The sequence below is a fragment of the Heptranchias perlo genome, chromosome 42 (genome assembly GCF_035084215.1).
Source record: "Heptranchias perlo isolate sHepPer1 chromosome 42, sHepPer1.hap1, whole genome shotgun sequence".
Classification (NCBI taxonomy): Eukaryota; Metazoa; Chordata; class Chondrichthyes; order Hexanchiformes; family Hexanchidae; genus Heptranchias; species Heptranchias perlo.
Window position 1 is genome coordinate 10,128,894 of NC_090366.1, and position 20,045 is coordinate 10,148,938.

Genomic DNA, 20,045 nt, shown 5'->3' on the forward strand with positions numbered 1-20,045 from the left:
AATTCTGGGCACCGCACTTTAGGAAGGATGTCAAGGCCTTGGAGAGGGTGCGGAGGAGATTTACCAGAATGGTACCAGGGATGAGGGGCTTCAGGAGAGGCTGGGATTGTTCTCCTCAGAGCAGAGAAGGCTCAGGGGAGATTTAACAGATGCTCAAAATGAGACGGGATTTTGATAGAGTAAATAGGGAGAAAGTGATTTCAGATAATTGGCGAAAGAACCAAGAGAAAAAGATTTTTACGCGTTACGATCTGGAACGCGCTGCCTGAAAGGGCGGTGGAAGCAGATTCAGTAGTAACTTTCGAAAGGGAATTGGATAAATACTTGAAGGGGAAAGATTTGCAGGGTTATGGGGAGAAGAGCAGGCCAAATCGGCCGGCTCTTTCACAGGTGCGATGGGCTAAATGGCCTCCTTCTGTGCTGCATGATTCTGTGACTCTAAAGCTGGTACTTGCAAACGGGTTGCGTGTCATGTGACAGGACGTGCTTGGCATCGTAGGCTTTTGGCATACTGCCAGCCACAAATTACTGCCAAGCACTTGAGCAATTATTTGGAAGTGAGTCGGAAAGATGACCAACAAGGAGCCACGGTGCAATCTGATCAATCTTCTTTGGAAATGTAGCAACAATCAAAGCTGGGGACTGCAAGTTTCCTGAATGCCGAGACGTCTCAGCAAAATGTGTGGAATTGTCTGCCTTTTCCTGCAGGGGATTTTTGCTCTGTGGGTTTTGCAATGTGTGTGTCATGCTGAACACAATTCTACTGTTTTCTGGGCTTCCTTGTGAAAATTGGGCAATGGTTATGATTCACAAAGACACTGGAGCTACCCCTCAGAACATCGGGGCAGGAGGAGGCCATTCAGCCCCTCGGGCCTGTTCCGCTGTTCAATGGCATCATGGCTGATCTGTATCTTAATCCCATTTACCTGCCTTGGTTCCGTAACCCTTAATCCCCTCACCCAACATAAAATTTATCAATCTCAGCTTTGAAATTTCCAATTGACCCCCCGGCCTCAATGGCTTTTTGGGGGAAGAGAGTTCCAGATTTCCACTCCCCTTTGTGTGAAGAAGTTCACCCCTGAACGGCCGAGCTCTAATTTTAAGGTTATGCCCCCCTTGTTCTGGACTTCCCCCCCCACCAGAGGAAATAGTTTCTCTCTATCTACCCTATCAAATCCTTTAATCACCTTAAACACCTCAATCAGATCACCCTCAATCTTCCATAGTCACGGGAATACAAGCTTAGCATGTGCAACCTGGCCTCATAATTTAACCCTTTAAGCCCTGTTATCATTCTGGTGAATCTGCCCTGCACCCTCTCCAATGCCAATATATCCTTCCTGAGGTGCGGTGCCCATCGGCCCAATTTTCTCCCCTCCCCACGGGACAGCGTTAAGTCTTTGTGTGCATGGCGTTCCACAGCTGGCAGAGAACACCAATCTCCCATTGTTCAAGAGGGGGATCACTTTGACCGAACCCCCTCTTCCCCCCCAACACTCGAATTTATTCTTCATTGACTCCATCGGGGGCGGGGCACAAAACGGGCACTCAAAGAGAACCCGCCCAGGTTAAGATTGCCCCTTGAGTGTTGGTGGGCAAGATGACGGCTGGGGAGAAGGGAGAGGGTACGTCCATATGTTACTGCGGGAGTCACCAATGGAGAGGAGGTGTTTGGACCCTGGCTGACTTTATTCCCCTCCTCCCGCAGGGGAACTGAGGCCAATTGTAGAGCCACTACTTATGCCCCAGCGGTGATCAGCTGACTCAACATGGATTGGCGACTGATTTTACCGATCAGGTGGCGCATTCTGTCCTTGGCGTTTCGTCAGTCTAATTAGTTGCAGCCAAAGAGGCTAAAACCTTGGCCATTTTTATTCAATTGAAAAGGCCTCCTTCTGTGCCATAAATTTCTATGATTTGATGGTGCATTTAAAGGAAGGCATGATGCGAAATGAGGGAGAAAGGAATTTAGAAAGACTTGCATTTATATAGCGCCGTTCATGACTTCAGGACGTCCCAAAACGCTTTACAGCCAATGAAGCACCTTTAAAATGTAGTCACTGTTGTAATGTAGGGAACACAGCAGTTAATTTGCGCACAGCAAGATCCCACAGTACAGCACTGAAATTATAGAACAGATCATGCCTTTTGTAGGTGTTGGTTGAGGGATAAATATTGGCCACAGGACACTGGGGAGAACTCCCCCTGCACTTCTTCAAATAGTGGCCGTGGGATCTTTTACATCCACCTGAGAGGGGCAGACGGGGCCTCGGTTTAACGTCTCCTCCGAAAGACGGCACCTCCGACAGTGCAGCACTCCCTCAGTACTGGCACTGGGAGTGTCGGCCTGGATTATGTGTTCAAGTCTCTGGAGTGGGTCTTCGAACCCATGACCTTCTGACTCAGAGAGGGGAAGAGAGAGCACAACCCACTGAGCCACCTTAAAGTGTTTGAGGGAGGAGAAAGAGAGAGAGAGAGAAGGGGAGGAGAAAGAGAGAGAGAGAAGGGGAGGAGAAAGAGAGAGAGAGAAGGGGAGGAGAAAGAGAGAGAGAGAAGGGGAGGAGAAAGAGAGAGAGAGAAGGGGAGGAGAAAGAGAGAGAGAGAAGGGGAGGAGAAAGAGAGAGAGAGAAGGGGAGGAGAAAGAGAGAGGGGGAGGAGAAAGAGAGAGGGGGGAGGAGAAAGAGAGAGGGGGAGGAGAAAGAGAGAGGGGGAGAAGAAAGAGAGAGGGGGGAGGAGAAACAGAGAGGGGGAGGAGAAACAGAGAGAGGGAGGAGAAAGAGAGACAAGGGGAGGAGAAACAGAGAGGGGGGGGGTGGAGAAATAGAGAGAGGGAGGAGAAACAGAGAGCAATGGAGAGATGGAAAAGAGGATGAGTGGAGAGAAGAACACAATGGAGAGATGAGCAGAGAGGAAGAGAGGAGAAATGAAGAGAGACAGAGGAGAGAGAAAGGCAGGGTGAGAAAGGGAGAGGGGAAGAGGAGAGCGAGAGAGAGAAACAGTAACGGTGGAGTCTAAATCCATCCACTGTGAGGAGGAAATGCTCTCTCGGGATGTGGGGAGAAGGTTTATCGTTCCAAACCTCAAGGAATGGAACATTCCGGAATCGTCGTCCCCTTTCCCCCACCGGTAGTAGCACATTTTAGGGGAACTGCAAGAATCTGCTTTTATGTTTGCATTCAGCAGAAAATTATTCTGCTAAAAGTGAAGTTTGTGTTTCCTGTTGCTTTGTTACTCACTGCAGTCAGATATCTGCACTGGCATAAAGTCCCCTCCCTTTTCCCCTGGTGACTGAAGGGAAAGCAAACACCAAAGCATCTTTCTCAGATCTGTGCAAAGTGCCTCGGGATGGTGTTTGCTCTGATATTCGGTAAGTCGAGTGACTAATTTGGCAACGGGGTTTGAACGTTGGATTGTGTAGAAAGGGAGGAATGTTCAACAGGGCCTCAGTGTAGTGAGAGGCAAGTGTCTACAGAGACCCATCAGCAACGACAGTGACACCTTGTGAACACCACAAAAGCAACGTGGGAGGACAGAGCTGTTAAATGATTACACGGCGCTTGCGTTCGTATAGCGCCTGTAACGTCGAGGAACGGTCGAAGGCGCTTCACGGAGGAAAATGGCCGCCAAGCCAACGTTGGAGGTGTTAGGAGGATGAACAGAGCCTCGGTCAACGAGATGGGGGTTTAAAGGAGATCCTTAAAGGAAGAGAGGGAGCCACAGAGGCGAAGGGGTTTGAGGAGGGAATTCCAGAGACAAAGGGGCAGGAGGAGGCCATTCAGCCCCTCGAGCCTGTTCCGCCGTCCTATTCGATGGTGGCTGATCTGTACCTCCCAGGCACGGCCGCCAACGATGGGGCGAGGGGAGAGGGAAGGATTCACAAGAGGTCGGAGTCAGAGGAACGCAGAGTCTGTAGGAGGGGGGGTGGAGTTGTCACGGAGACGGTGAGGTACACATCGTTCCCCTTGAAGTTAAATGACTCACTTTGAGTTGGCCTCGATTAACAGTAACTCAGGAGTGAACTTACAGAGCAATTGAAAGGAACTATTCTCTTCGGGACAGTGCAGTTGGGAGCAGGAATGTGTTTTCTCAGGACACTTACAAATACAACATTTCATTTATATAGCACCTTTAACGTAGTAAAACGTCCGAAGGTGCCTCGCAGGAGCGGACATCAGACAAAATTTGACACCGGGCCTCATAAGGAGATATTAGGACAGGTGACCAAAAGCTCGGCCAAAGAGGTAGGTTTTAAGGAGCGTCTTAAAGGAGGAGAGAGAGGCGGAGAGGGAATTCCAGAGCTTGGGAGGAGGCAGCTAAAGGCACGGCCGCCAACGGTGGGGCGAAGGAAATCGGGAATGCACAAGAGGCCGGAATTGGAGGAGCACAGAGATCTTGGAGGGTTGTAGGGCTGGAGGAGGTGACAGAGATAAGGAGGGGGGTGAGGGCCATGGAGAGATTTGAAGGCAAGGATGAGAATTTTAAAATGGACGCATTCCCGGACCGGGAGCCAATGTAGGTCGGCCAGCACAGGGGGTGATGGGTGAACGGGACTCGGTGCGAGTTCGGATACGGGGGCAGCAGATAAGGTGGATCCCACCCTCTGGAACTCTGTGGTGGATCCCGATTGGTATTTCATTTGTTGCGGATTGAGTGGGCCCCTGTGCTAAAAATTGCAGTGTGGGTTCTGTACATCTGGGTCTTTGTGCCACGATTAAGGCCGCGGGTCGACGGTTTTCACGAGCACGTGAACCGGATGGCAGAGTGCGATTCGCCAAAGCACTGGGCAAGCTTCTGAGATCTCTCAAGACAGAAACGGAATTGGACTTTATGAGGGGGTGGGGGGAGGAGCTTCTGACTCGGAAGCGAAAATACTATCAACTGAAACTTGCACGCCCTCATTCGCTCTCGGGATGTGGGCAAGGCTGGCATTTAATGCCCATCGCCACACTGGTCTTCTTCTTGACCCATTGCGGTCCATGTGGTGAAGGTACTCCCACAGTGCACTTTAGATTAGGATTTTGACCCAGCGACGATGAAGGAATAGCCGAGATATATCCAAACCAGGATGGTATGTGAACTGACGGGGAACCTGAAGGTGATTTCAATATGCTTTCCCTTTCTGCATGAGCGGCCGTTGTCTCTTTCTCTCTCCGACTAAAATACTTCCTTATCTTTAAGCTTCTAGCACTAATGAAGGGCAGGACGAGAAACATTCATCTGTCCTTCCTCCTTACACATGCTGGCCGAACAAACTATTCCCTGTTTCAGGCTCGGTTTCTTCCAACATTTTATCTTTGGACTTGCTTATGTTAACCGATCTATTTAAAAAATCAACATGAGGTCAGGAAAGTTGTGGGTCTGTATTCCAGTGTCTCTCTCCTCCAACCCGATCGCTATTTCCAGAAGAGATTCCCTCCCCTCCTTCCCCTTTCCGTTCTGTTCCTCCCATTCCGGCTTTTGCTTCCAAGTCCTGTGTCCCCTTGGGCTTAGAAGATCGAGGGGTGAGCTAATCAAAATGATAAACGGATTCGAAAGGGTAGATAGAGCGAAACTATTTCCTCTCATTGATTCACACAGAGCAGAAGGAGGCCGTTCGGCCCATCGTGCCTGTGCCGGCTCTTTGAAAGAGCTATCCAATTAGTCCCACTCCCCCCCCTGCCCTTTCCCCTTAGCCCTGCAAATTATTCCCCTTCAAGTATTAATCTTTTTTTTTATTATTCGTTCATGGGATGTGGGCGTCGCTGGCAAGGCCGGCATTTATTGCCCATCCCTAATTGCCGCTTGAGAAGGTGGTGGTGAGCCGCCTTCTTGAACCGCTGCAGTCCGTGTGGTGAAGGTTCTCCCACAGTGCTGTTAGGAAGGGAGTTCCAGGATTTTGACCCAGCGACGATGAAGGAACGGCCGATATATTTCCAAGTCGGGATGGTGTGTGACTTGGAGGGGAATGTGCAGGTGGTTTTGTTCCCATCTGCACGTTCCCCTCTGGTTGGGGGGGGGGAATCCAGGACAAGGGGGAACGATCCTCAAATTAGAACTAGGCCGTTCAGGGGTGAATTCAGGAGAAACGTCTTCACACAAGGGGAAGGAGAAAAGTAGAATTCTTTCCCCCAAAAGACTGTGGATGCTGGAGGTCAACTGGGGCTTTCATGACCAAGATCGATAGATTTTTGTTGGGTAAGGGGATCAAGGGCAGGTAAATTGAGTTGAGATGCAGACCAGCCATGATCTGATTGAATGGCGGAACAGACTGGAGGGGCTGAGCGGCCTCCGAACATGCCAGTTAAACTCAGCGTAAAAAAGAGAGGCACTTTGCCGCCAACGAAATCACTGAAGATCAAACCAAAACATTGCCGGTGAGAGTGTGAAACCTGATCTGTGTGAGACCACTTCCTGAACGCATTCTCACACCTCTTGCTTTTTGTGTGGTCTAGAGACAGATCAGTGGCACAGCATCCGACCACCTAGCCACGATGACACAAATGAATGGGACAAAAGTGAGAGAGAAAGAAAGACTTTGTATTTGTACAGCACCTTTGAACACCTCAGGACGTCCCAAAGCCAATGGTGTACTTTTGAAGTGTAATGTAGCAGCCAACTTGCGCACAGCAAGATCCCACAATGTGATAAATGAGCACTTCATCTGTTTTTTTAGTGGCAAATGTTAGTCAGGACACTGGGGAGAACTCCCCCTGCCCTTTATTAAATAGTAGCAATGGGATCTTTTTACATTAACCTGAGAGGGCAGACAGGTCCCCAGTTTAACGTCACATCTGAAATTCGGCCTCTCCGACAGTGTAGCGCTCCCTCAATGTTGCACTGGGAGTGTCGGTCTGGATTAAGTGTATTGGGCCTCTGGAGTCAGATGTGAACCAAAAACCTCCTGCTTCAGCAGCTGGAGTGAGGCCCACTGAGCCATGGCAGGGCTGGGCCAACAATCTTTATTTCTAAACCGATTAACCTGAGCATGATTCGGGGCCGTTTGAGGAATTTAACCAACGTTTCGATCCAGGCATTCATGAGTCTTCGAGTTGAGGGATTAAGACTACTGATGCAGAGAAGTCAAAAGGATGTTCAGTTGGGAAACGGAGCGGATTTTGGACTGAGGCTGTGAATATAAAGAGAGGAACCTTTGGGAGTGTTGAGGGAAATTTACTCTGTGTCTAACCCGTGCTGAACCTGCCCTGGGAGTGTTTGATGGGACAGTGTAGAGGGAGCTTTACTCTGTATCTAACCCCCTGTACCTGCCCTGGGAGTGTTTGACGGGACAGTGTAGAGGGAGCTTTACTCTGTATCTAACCCCCTGTACCTGCCCTGGGAGTGTTTGACGGGGCAGTGCAGAGGGAGCTTTACTCTGTATCTAACCCCCTGTACCTGCCCTGGGAGTGTTTGACGGGACAGTGTAGAGGGAGCTTTACTCTGTATCTAACCCCCTGTACCTGCCCTGGGAGTGTTTGACGGGACAGTGTAGAGGGAGCTTTACTCTGTATCTAACCCCCTGTACCTGCCCTGGGAGTGTTTGACGGGACAGTGTAGAGGGAGCTTTACTCTGTATCTAACCCCCTGTACCTGCCCTGGGAGTGTTTGACGGGACAGTGCAGAGGGAGCTTTACTCTGTATCTAACCCCCTGTACCTGCCCTGGGAGTGTTTGACGGGGCAGTGCAGAGGGAGCTTTACTCTGTATCTAACCCCCTGTACCTGCCCTGGGAGTGTTTGACGGGGCAGTGCAGAGGGAGCTTTACTCTGTATCTAACCCCCTGTACCTGCCCTGGGAGTGTTTGACGGGACAGTGTAGAGGGAGCTTTACTCTGTATCTAACCCCCTGTACCTGCCCTGGGAGTGTTTGACGGGACAGTGTAGAGGGAGCTTTACTCTGTATCTAACCCCCTGTACCTGCCCTGGGAGTGTTTGACGGGACAGTGTAGAGGGAGCTTTACTCTGTATCTAACCCCCTGTACCTGCCCTGGGAGTGTTTGACGGGACAGTGCAGAGGGAGCTTTACTCTGTATCTAACCCCCTGTACCTGCCCTGGGAGTGTTTGATGGGACAGTGTAGAGGGAGCTTTACTCTGTATCTAATCTATGCAATCCCTGCCCTGGGAGTGTTTGATAACGACACTGATTGGGTGAAATAATGTAGTCCACTGCCAGTGTGACGGGCTAGAAATTGACAAAAACGATTGGAGAAATATAATAGAGTGAGAGAGCGATGATATCTGAATAAGGACATGTAACATTGGAAGTGAAACATGGCTTTTTATTTCACTGACAGTCGGACAGACCTAAAAGCAGTTTGGATACTCAAAACTGGACTGTTGCTCTTAGTTGACCATTTCGGAAAATCAGTCCACTTCCTGGCATGCTCGGACTCTCCCTTAAACAGTTCTGAGCCAATGACACCCTCTGCAGTTGATGGGAAGCAGGGTTAGCAAATGTGAGTCAGATCTGACACTTCTAGTTTTTAATCAGAAAGCTTTGCAGCTGCATCTTATTGCACTTGTCCTTGACATCGCCGGCATCAAAGGGCTTGTGCGAGCGAGCTCGGCAAAAAAAAAGGAAGCAGTAGATTGGTTTTACAAATTCAGCTTTTTGCAGAAATATCTGTGTGGGGGCCCGTTGTCATCTGCGGCTGAACCCCGCCACCCAGTGTGAATTTGTGACCATTGCATTTCGCCAACTTTGACACGCGAAGGAGGTGGGAAAGCAGGGAGGGCGAGATCAGCACCCTAGCCAATTGGGTGAGTCTTGACCCGGGGCCAACTTTGTCACTTCCCCATCTGTGATGGGCCTGCTGCTGAGAACTGCTGAGAGCAAGCGTGAAAAATCACACATCAGCAACTGATGGGGAACCAATGGTTTGGAGTCAGTAACAAAAAAAAAGGTACAAATACTTTCAAAAGTTACCTCAATCCTTCCAAGGGTCATTTGGAGGTGAGAACCCTTTGGACAGTTCAGTAAATTTAGGGCTTGTCGTCTAGTGTTGGAGACATACAACACTCAAACCCACTTTCATTTATAACGTACTGGTTTGGAATTGTGATATTTACTGTGAAGTGTGCGTGTCTTTAAATTTAATGAAATGAAATATATTTGAAAAATTAATTATTTTTTTATTCAGTGCCACTCATGACCTCAGGACGTCCCAACGTGCTTTACGGCCAATGAAGTACCTTTTTTTGAAGTGTTGCAATGTAGGAAACGCGGCAGCCAATTTGCGCACAGCAAGATCCCACAAAACAGCGATGTGATAATGACTGAGATCATCTGTTCTTTTTTGTGATGTTGGTTGAGGGTTAAATATTGGCCCCAGGACACCGGGGAGAACTCCCCGCTGCTCTTCTTCGATTAGCAGGGCTGGCATTTATTGCCCATCCCTAGTTGCCCCTTGAGAAGGTGGACGTGGGCCTTCTCCTTGAAAGTGGGTTTGATACAACTTGCTATGCCGCTTCAGAAAGTAGTTAAGAGTCGACTACAATAGTGCGGGGATTGGAGTCACATATAGGCCCAGACCGGGTAAGGACGGCAGGTTTCCTTCACAAAGGGATATTAAAATCTTCCCAAGGGCAGGAATTTCATGGATCTAAATTATTATATTGATGAAGAGGAGCTGCAAAATAAGAAAACTATATTAAACCATTAAACATTCCCTGAAAGTAGCAAAGATTCAGAGCCATATGCTTGAACTGTCTCTTGGCAGTTGACGTAGCTTCCCTTCGATAGCTGGGTGTGACAAGGGTGCAAGGGTGCGGTAGCATAGCGGTTATGTTACTGGACTAGTAATCTGGTAGACGAGTTCAAATCTTCTCAAAGGGAGCTGGGGAATTTAAATTTAATTAATTAAATAAAATCTGGAATATAAAGCTAGTGGTAACTATGAATTGTTGTAAAAACCCATCTGGTTCACTAATCCCCTTTAGGTGAGGGAAACCTGCTGTCCTTACCCAGTCTGGGCCGATTGTGATTCCAGGACTCAAAGCAATGTGGCTGATTCTGAAATGGTCCTCACAAGCCACTCAGTTGTACAATCAAAGAATGGCGGCTCACCGACCACCTTCTCACGAGCAATTAGGGATGGGCAATAAATGCTGTCCTTGCCAGCGATGCCCACATCCAATGAATCAAAAAAAATGGATTGGACTCCATGCATGGGTAGGACTTCCATCCATGGACATTGGCACATGAGAGCTGAGTGCTGTTGTGAGTACACTGGCTGGTCACATTTGTTAGTATACTCCCATCAAAAGCACCATGTTGGAGTGCTTTGGGACGTCCTGAGGTCATGAACAGGCGCTATATAAATGCAAGTTTCTTCCTATGGAGATGTGGTCAGCATGCATTTATTACGGAGACTGTGTGGGTCTGATAACCAGTCTCTACTCCCTGGATCATTGTATATCTGTTTAAAGGTTTGTAAGTGAGTTTAACCACACTGATCAACGAGCAATAGTACCTTGCATTCATGTGGCACCTTTAGCATAGTAAGAGTCTCAGGAGCGATTATCAGACAGAATTTGACACCGGGAGACATTAGGTTATCATCCCATTGAATTAGCCCAGTTTCTGGAAAGACGAGAATATCTCCCAAACTAGTCACATAGATTGGGGCTGGGACATGGGGAGAGTTTATCTCGCTCATCGTGATGTGATTCGCGTTTAACGTGTCCAGGAATCTTTGCAAACGCAAAGGACTGGAGAGGGGGAAGCCAAGATGTTACAATGCAGCAGTCAAAGGAGGCAAAAATAAAGGGGGATGTTCTGATTCTGGGATGGAAGGAAAGCTTCACATCATTATAAAAGCTTCACATCATTATAAAAAACTTAAAAGCTACTTAGTTCCAAGACCTACCAGCTTCAGGGACAGGCATTCCAGGCCTGGTAGAAGTGCATAAGCTCTCAGGCGATAAATTGGCCCGTTGTTTTGGTGCTACATGGCCTCTCCGACATCCAAGATGGCGTCTTGGATGCGCATGCACGTTTCCAGCGTGACGTACGCCGGACGCCATCTTGGTATCGGAGTTGGCGCAGGCGCAGATAACGAACGCTGGAAGCTTGTAAAGTAAGGAGAAAATTGGCTTTAATCAGTGTGCAACGTTGGTTTAAAGTGATAGACACCATTTTGGGACTTAACGCTCAACTCAACGCACTGTCTAAACCCCGACCAGCTGAACGTGTCTTAGAGTGCCTGGAGGAGCCCCCCACCAGCGCTATTTAAAGGGACCATGCAGGGTTTCCAGGTTAATGGCTGGATTATTGCTTCGGGCTGCCGAGACATTTGTAACTGTTTTTGGAGGTCTCTAGACTTCAGTACTAGGACTAGGGGACATAGACTCACATTTAGAGCCAGGACGTGCAGGAGTGAAGTTAGGAAATGCTTCTACACGCAAAGGGTGGGAGAAGTTTGGAATTCTCTTCTGCAGACAGCAGTTGATGCTAGCTCAGTTGTGAATGTTAAATCTGAGATTGATCGATTTCTGTGAACCAAGGGATATGGGGCTAAGGCGGGTATATGGAGTTAGGTCACAGGTCCACCATGATCTCATTGAATGGTAGAACAGACTCGAGGGGCTAAATGCCACTGCCACTTGCTGCCTCCTGATATGCGCCACCTTCTCCTGCAAGAGAGCGGGAGGTGGTGTCCGGGTGATGTGACTGTCATGGTTGAATAGCTGCCAATGTGTGTGGCCTGTGAGTTGTGGATGGGCGGCTTGAAACAGCGGTAATGTGCGAGGGTGAGAGGAAGCATCTGATTGGAAGAGTTGAGTACTGATGGAATGAGTTTGTTGGTAGGTGGGTGTTGGGTGTAGTGTGTGGAGCAGTGGATGCGGCTAATGGTGCAGTTGGTAGGAGATGCCCCTTGACAGTTGACCTCACTCACCTTGACCACTCATGTCAAAGCATTGAACTTCTTCCTGCACTGCATCCATCTTCATGATGAGTGGAGGAAGTGAGATTTAGATTTAGTGGTGCGCAACCTTTATTCAATGTTTTTAACATAAGTCATCAGAGTGTAAACATAAGGATGGGAACTGCAACTGTGTTTTACGTGTGCGATGTCTGGTCTCCGTTCAGACTGTGGACTGTTATTTTCAGCAAATAACAGGTACCAGCTACCTTTAAGAGATTTCCAAGAAACATCTACCTTTAAGAGAGTGGGCTCCCTCTGGTGGTGGAACGTGCGAATTGCATTGATTCCACGTGCAAAGCCCGGAATGGAACGCTGATTGTCGGTGAGACCTCCAGCCGGCCGAAACTCGTGTCCTGCCTGCGCAGGGGTCATTGGGCGGGGGATAACAGTGCATCACACTGCCCGCGCCCAAAAATGGCCCTTATCCAAATATTCCACCTTCTTTTCTCTGATTAGATTTAAACGCGCTGATTGCTTCAGACAATTTTCTTTCAGTTCTCAACCCTCGGCCAAAGTCAGCTAATTACCAATTACCGCAGGTGTGTCGCTGGGAGCAGGCCCCTGGGAGTGTTTGATGGGACAGTGTAGAGGGAGCTTTACTCTGTATCTAACCCTGTACCTGCCCTGGGAGTGTTTGATGGGACAGTGTAGAGGGAGCTTTACTCTGTATCTAACCCCCTGTACCTGCCCCGGGAGTGTTTGATGGGACAGTGTAGAGGGAGCTTTACTCTGTATCTAACCCTGTACCTGCCCCGGGAGTGTTTAATGGGACAGTGTAGAGGGAGCTTTACTCTGTGTCTAACCCTGTACCTGCCCTGGGAGTGTTTGATGGGACAGTGTAGAGGGAGCTTTACTCTGTATCTAACCCCCTGTACCTGCCCTGGGAGTGTTTGATGGGACGGTGTAGAGGGAGCTTTACTCTGTATCTAACCCCCTGTACCTGCCCTGGGAGTGTTTGATGGGACGGTGTAGAGGGAGCTTTACTCTGTATCTAACCCCCTGTACCTTCCCTGGGAGTGTTCAATGGGACAGTGTAGAGGGAGCTTTACTCTGCATCTAACCAATAACTTAGCCGTAAATCACGTGTGACTGAGCAGTAATCCACATGTGACTAATTGCATTTTTGATTCATAAAATAAATGAGTAATAGACACTGCTGGAGGGTTTGTGATTTGGGTTTCTTTCTGATTTTTCACCTCTCCCAGGAGATTACATGTCTGCGGTGTCTGGGCATATTGCTCCAGGCTGCATGAGGGTTCAGCAGGCTTGGTTAACTCGCTGGTCTTTCCCTGCCTACCATTTTTGTATGTTTCCCGTCTCAATACTCATGTTCACATGGCGTACGCTCGTGAACTTTGGTCTTTTTTTTTTTGCGTTTGCCGGCAAGATGAAAGACAGAGTGGGCGAGTGCTTTTTTGATTCATTGTGGGTCCTTAATTCCTCACGGAGTTATCGAATGATGCGACACGGAAGGAGGCCGTTCAGCCCATCGTGCCTGTGCTGGCTCTTTGAAAGAAGCGTCCAATTAGCCCCGCTCTGCCCTGCCCTTTTCCCGCAGCCCCGCAAATTTTGCCCCTGCAAAATATTTGAAAGTTCCGATTGAATCTGCTTCCCTTTCAGGCAGTGCTTTCCAGACCATAATAACTCGCTGCGTAAAGGACCCAAAATTAATTATTATTTATTTAATACTGGGTGGCGGTAAATGTTTGTGAAGTAAATATGCAGTTGTACACAGCTGCATTGTGTGTAAGGAATTTTCCACTAAAATTAGTGCCCAGCACTGCCACGATGGGCCGAATGGCCTCTTTCTGTGCTGTACTGGCTCTGATACTCTGTACCGTGCTATAATGTGGTTCGAACAGTGTGGCTGAGGCTAGTCAGTGGTTTCTAATGAACAGCATGGTCTAACCCACGATGTACGTATGATGCTGACGCTCGGGACTTAAGTATGTCATCTCCCAGCGCGAGCTTCCCTCGGACTGAAGTGGGAAAAGCTGCTGAAAAATAATTGAATAACCCAACGCAGGAAAAGGGAAAAAGGGTATGGGCGTGACGTTCTGGGATTCCAGAGAATTTTACCACGGACTTCCTCACATTCTCCCACAAGCTCACACCAGCCTTGACGGAGGGGCTGAAAGGCCTGTCTCTGCAGATGCCAATCCTTCAGGATTGTCCTGGAGTCTCCAGAAATTGAAGATTAAATCTCATTGACAAATTCGTACAGGGTAGATGCAAGGAGGATGTTCCCCATGCCTGGGGGAGGGAGGGTGGTGTCTGGATCCAGGGGGTCACAGTCTCAGAATAAAGGGGTCGGCCATTTAGGACTGAGATGAGGAGAAATTTCTTCACTCAGAGGGTGGTGAATCTTTGGATTTCTCTACCCCAGAGGGCTGTGGTTGCCAAGTCATTCAAAGCAGAGATCGATAGATTTCTAGACATTAAAGGCATCAAGGGATATGGGGATGGTGCAGGAAAATGGCCTTGAGGTAGAAGATCAGGCATGACCTGATTGAATGGCGGAGCAGGCCCGAGATGGCTGACTCCTGCTCCTGTTTCTTATGTTCTTATGTTCTCCTAGGACACTTGCTGCGAGCAAAAGCCCCAGGAGAAAAACCACGGGGAACTCAAAACAAAATTTCCATTTTACTTTGAACGCTCTCATTTCTTAGTTATTGAAATATCGGAGACAGAGAAAAAAAAACAGGCTGTTTGACTAACAGTCGAGATGAATCCAATTGGGTAAGGAAGAGTCTGTTCGCTTTCCAATTGGTCGTGAAAAAGCGGAGGGGGGTGGGGTGGAGCCTGGAGGATGGACCAATGGCGGAGGGACGGTTCGAGGCAGGAGGTCATGTGACGAAATCTCCAGGAATACGTCCAACCAGAGTTGGCAACCCTCAGTAAGGGCGTTCAGTGATAATCACCGTGCTTTCCCATTCACGATATGTGTTGAAATGCAACAGAGGGAATTAAATGGAAAGGCCCCATTCCCTGATCATGAGCAAGGACATTAATATTTGGTTTTCCCAGGTAATAGGCTCCTGAAAACAAGGACAACAATCCCAAAATATAAGAGACGAGTTTGGTTAATTCAGTGAAGCAGAAATCCAGATTCTGGGCACCGCAGCTCAGGAAGGAGATATTGGCCTTGGAGGGGGTGCAGAGCAGATTCACCAGAATGATACCGGGGCTAAAAGGGTTAAATTACGAGGACAGGTTGCACAGAATTCCCTTGAATATTGAAGATTAAGGGGTGATCTAATTGAGGTGTTTAAGATGATTAAAGGATTTGATAGGGTAGATAGAGAGAAACTATTTCCTCTGGTGGGGGGTGTCCAGAACGAGGGGGCAAAACCTTAAAATTAGAGCCAGGCCGTTCAGGGGTGATGTCGGGGAAGCATTTCTTCACACAAAGGGGAGTGGGAATCTGGAACTCCCTCCCCCCAAAAAGCTGTCGAGGCCGGGGGGCCAATTGAAAATTTCAAAAACTGAGATTGATCGATTTTTGTTGGGTGAGGGGATTAAGGGTTACGGAACCAAAGCCGGTAAATGGAGTTAAGATACAGATCAGCCGTGATTTTAAATGAATGGCGGAACAGGCTCGAGGGGCTGAATGGCCTCCTCCTGTCCCTATGCTTACAGCCAACGATGGACTTTTTTTGAAGTGTAGTCACTGTTGTAATGTAGGAAACGCGGCAGCCAATTTGCGCACAGCAAGATCCCACAGACAGCAATGTGATAAATGACCAGATCATCTGTTTTTAGTGATTTTGGTTGAGGGATGGATATTGGGCCCAGGACACCGGGGAGAACTCCCCCCTTGCTCTTCTTCGAAATAGCGGCCGTGGGATCTTTTACGTCCAACCTGAGAGGGGCAGACGGGGGGCCTCGGTTTAACGTCTCATCCGAAAGACGGCACCTCCGACAGTGCAGCGCTCCCTCAGTACTGGCACTGGGAGCGTCAGCTTAAAAACTTATCCCTTAAACGCACACTGAAGGATTGAAAGACTCGTCTGTGAGGGTGTTAGCATGCACTGTTTTATCCCCTAAATGCCTTTTGTGGTGTCAGCCTGATATGTTTGAGGCAATTTAGCGGTTACTGCTTTTGGACGTTCCTGTTTTCAGTACCCACGGTCTCCCTGGTGTAACTTCCTAAACATAAAACCAATTAGCTATAGACCACATTCTGATACAGCCCTGGACAATGCAGGTCAGAAGCTGCAACTCGTTGAAATGCCTGGAGTCAGGGCGAAAATATTCAGCTGTCAGGAGACTTTGCAACTTTCAGTTTTCATTTGACTTTGACCCTTGCTGGATGTGAACAGACTGCCGGGGAACTGGAACAAAACACAGCAGGTCACGGAGATAGGGAGAGAAAAGGAGACACAGAGATGCACACTGAGTGGGAGGGGGAGAGTGGGGGAGCTGGGGAGGGGAGAGAGAAGGAGAAGGGGAGAGTGGAAGAATGGGGTGGGGAGTGAGAGGGGGAGAGGGAGGCAGAAGGGGAGAGGGATGAGTGAGAGAGGGAGAGGGAGAGATTACTACAACCCTCCCACACAAACTCTCTGTTGTTCCCATTCCAGCCTCTTGTGCATCCCCCCATCCTTAACCCCGCCATCGGTGGCCTAGGACACTGGAATTCTCCCCCTAAACCCCTCTGCTTCTCTCCTTCTTTAAAACCCACCTCTTTGACCAAACGTTTGGTCAGCCCTGCTCCCTCCCTCTAAGGTCTCCCCCTTTGCCTTGACACCCAGCTTCCTTCCTTGCCCCTCTCTGAAGCATTAGGACATTAAAAGCACTGAATAAATATGGTGTGGAGATGCCGGTGATGGACTGGGGTTGATAATTGTAAACAATTTTACAACACCAAGTTATAGTCCAACAATTTTATTTGAAAATCACAAGCTTTCGGAGGCTTCCTCCTTCCTCAGGTGAATGTCAAGAAATCCTCGAACCCTTCGCATTTATAAATCACAGAACAATGCCTGGTGATTACAGATAGTCTTTTCAACTGCCCGTTGCCAAGGCAACCGAAGTGTTCAGACAGATAGGTGTTACCTACAGGGCCACCGAATGTACAAACGGCCAGAACTAAAAAAAACAGGTGATGTGGAGATGCCAATTAAAAAAACAGAGAGAGAGAGAGGCAGAAACATCTGGAAGGAAAAGACAGCAATTGACCCGTTATATTAAAAACAGATAACATTTGTTCGCTGGTGGGGTAACGTGTAGCGTGACATGAACCCAAGATCCTGGTTGAGGCCGTCCTCATGGGTGCGGATCTTGGGTTCATGTCACGCTACACGTTACCCCACCAGCGAACAAATGTTATCTGTTTTTAACATAACGGGTCAATTGCTGTCTTTTCCTTCCGGATGTTTCTGCCTCTCTCTCTCTGTTTTTTTAATTGGCATCTCCACATCACCTGTTTTTTTTCGTTCTGGCCGTTTGTATATTCGGTGGCCCTGTAGGTAACACCTATCTGTCTGAACACTTTGGTTGCCTTGGCAACGGGCAGTTGAAAAGACTATCTGTAACCACCAGGCATTGTTCTGTGATTTATAAATGCAAAGGGTTCGACGATTTCTTGACATTCACCTGAGGAAGGAGGAAGCCTCCGAAAGCTTGTGATTTTCAAATAAAATTGTTGGACTATAACTTGGTGTTGTAAAATTGTTTACAATGAATGAATATGTGTCATTGTTGACTTCATTTCTGAGAAACCTACCAGTTTCGTTTCAGCCAGAACCAAACTCAAATCCCATGCCAAGTCCAATTCCTGCCACTGCAGTTTCTATATTGATCTCAATTTCTTAACATTCTGCAAATGGTTTCATCTTTAGCTGTTTCTGAGTGAATACACAACTGATCTCATAATAAGTGAGGGAGCATCCCATGCAGGCTGGGATGCCAGTTACAAATCTCTCTGTACTGCGTCAGTTCAGGAATAAGATACCTCGACTCCGAGAATTCTCCCTCTTTTTGATCTCCTGTGCATCTCTGCCAACAACGACAGCTGAGGAGGGTGATTGATAGCCGTCAACGAGGGGTGAGTACAGAGTTTTCCTAAGTGGGACAAGGGGAGTGACATGGATTCCCTCTCTGGCTCCAAAGCCCTGATTTTAACTCGGGGCGGGAACCGGGGGTACGGGAGGTCCAAAAGTGCATAACTCCCCCCCCTCCCTCCCTCGGGGTGGGAGGCCCGGGAGGAAGGAGGAACGAATGAAAGAATTTGTACAGTGCATTTCATGATCTCAGGATGTCCCAAAGCGCTTTACAGCCAATGAAGTACTTTTTGAAGTGTGGTCACTGTTGTAATGTAGGAAACGCGGCAGCTAATTTGCGCACAGCAAGATCCCACAAACAGCAATGTGATAATGACCAGATCATCTGTTTTTTTTGCTGATCATAGTTGAGGGATAAATATTGGGTGGGACAATGGGGAGGAGTTCCCTGCTCTGCTTTGAAATTGAATCTTTTACGTCCGCCTGAGAGGGCAGACGGGGCTTTGGTTTAACGCCTTGCTTCCCGGCGGGTTCGGGCAGGAGACTGCCGGAGTTAAAATCTCCCGGGTCTGATGCTGCGGAGGGTCAGATGGGTTCCTGCTCGCAGGGCTGCGGTCGGGAGTTAAAATCGGGCCGTTAGCATTTGGGAGCGCACGGGTTTCTGATGTGGCTTCCCGGCTTGTTCTGGGAGTTTGTAACCAGTTAGCGCTGAATTTTGTACGGCAGGCCTGTGCCTAAAAGGAACTGGTTAAACTCATTTGACCGAAGACCCTCATCATCGTATCATAGTAGTTACAGCACAGAAGGAGGCCATTCGGCCCATTGTGCCTGTGCCGGCTCTTTGAAAGAGCTATCCGATTAGTCCCATTCCCCTACTTTTTCCCCGTCGCTCTAAATATTTTCCCTTCAAGTATTTATCCAATTCCCTTTTGAAAGTTATTATTGAATCTGCTTCCACCGCCCTTTCAGGCAGCGCATTCCAGATCAGAACAACTCGCTGCGTAAAAAAAATTCTCCTCATCTCCCCCTCTGGTTCTTTCGCCAATTATCTTAAATCTGTGTCCTCTGGTTACCGACCCTCCTGCCACTGGAAACAGTTTCTCCTTATTCACTCTCTCAAAACCCTTCATGAGTTTGAACGCCTCTATCAAATCTCCCCTTAACCTTCTCTGCTCTAAGGAGAACAGCCCCAGCTTCTCCAGTCTCTCCACATAACTGAAGTCCCTCATCCCTGGGACCATTCTAGTAAATCGCCTCTGTACCCTCTCCAAGGCCTTGACCTTATGTGGAAGAACGGACATCCCATCAGCCTGTGTTTGACTCCGTCTCTCACCCTCTCTGCTTCTCTCCCTCTCCCTCAGTACTATAACCCGGTGTGTCAGCGAGTCCAACATGGAAAGCCCCTCTCGTGGTTCATCGGCCATTGAGCTCTGTGTGGATATTCCCTGGTTGCTGGCCCGACTCTTTGAAAGATCCCGCTGATGACTGTCTTGTGACTTCAACAGGGGACACCAGCGCACAAAGGAGACTTGATGGAGGCAAATGGGGAATTTAATTCGACGTGATCTCACCATCTCCGTACTGCTGATCAACACATGGATATAAGGACGAGGCCTTCAGTGATAATCTGCATCGTTCTCCTATTTACAGGTACATTCATTAATCGGACTCTTGGCGCACAGACACAACACAGGCGAGCAAACAAGGTTTATGTTGGTGCGTTGGCCAGACTCCGAGCAGAGAAACCTGGGGTTCTGAACGTGCTGCTTTTCTTTAGACTTTGACGTGATCTTTTCAAGATTATGAAGGGGCTCTGGAGCCCCATGCAGGACCTCGCTAAACCAAAGAGTTAAAACACAAGGGGGCAAGAGTTTAAAAAAAATTAGGGGAGTGCAAAAGAAAGATTTGCATTTCTATAATGCCTTTCATGACCTCAGGAAGTCCCAAAGTGCTTTACAGCCAATTAAGTACTTTTGAAAGGCGGTCACTGTTATAATGTAGGAAACACGGCAGCCAATTTGCGCACAGCAAGATCCCACGACCACCGATGAGATAATCTGTTTTTTTTAATGACGTTGGCCGAGGGATAAATATTGGGCCCAGGACACCGGGGAGAACTCCCCCTGCTCTTCTTCCAAAGG

The 20,045-nt window shown here is 48.4% G+C and overlaps 1 protein-coding gene across 1 annotated transcript in view; it reads left to right on the forward strand.

The window, feature by feature from the left end:
- Positions 1-3,287: 3,287 nt before the first annotated feature.
- LOC137306282 (hepatic and glial cell adhesion molecule-like) overlaps positions 3,288-20,045 on the forward strand; it is a 32,089-nt gene continuing 15,331 nt past the window's right edge. Inside the window, exons 1-2 of the mRNA XM_067975449.1 lie at positions 3,288-3,367; positions 19,410-19,554. Of these exons, the coding sequence (XP_067831550.1) occupies positions 19,500-19,554 (55 nt within the window). The 5' untranslated portion in view covers positions 3,288-3,367; positions 19,410-19,499. The remainder of the gene's footprint in view (positions 3,368-19,409; positions 19,555-20,045) is intronic.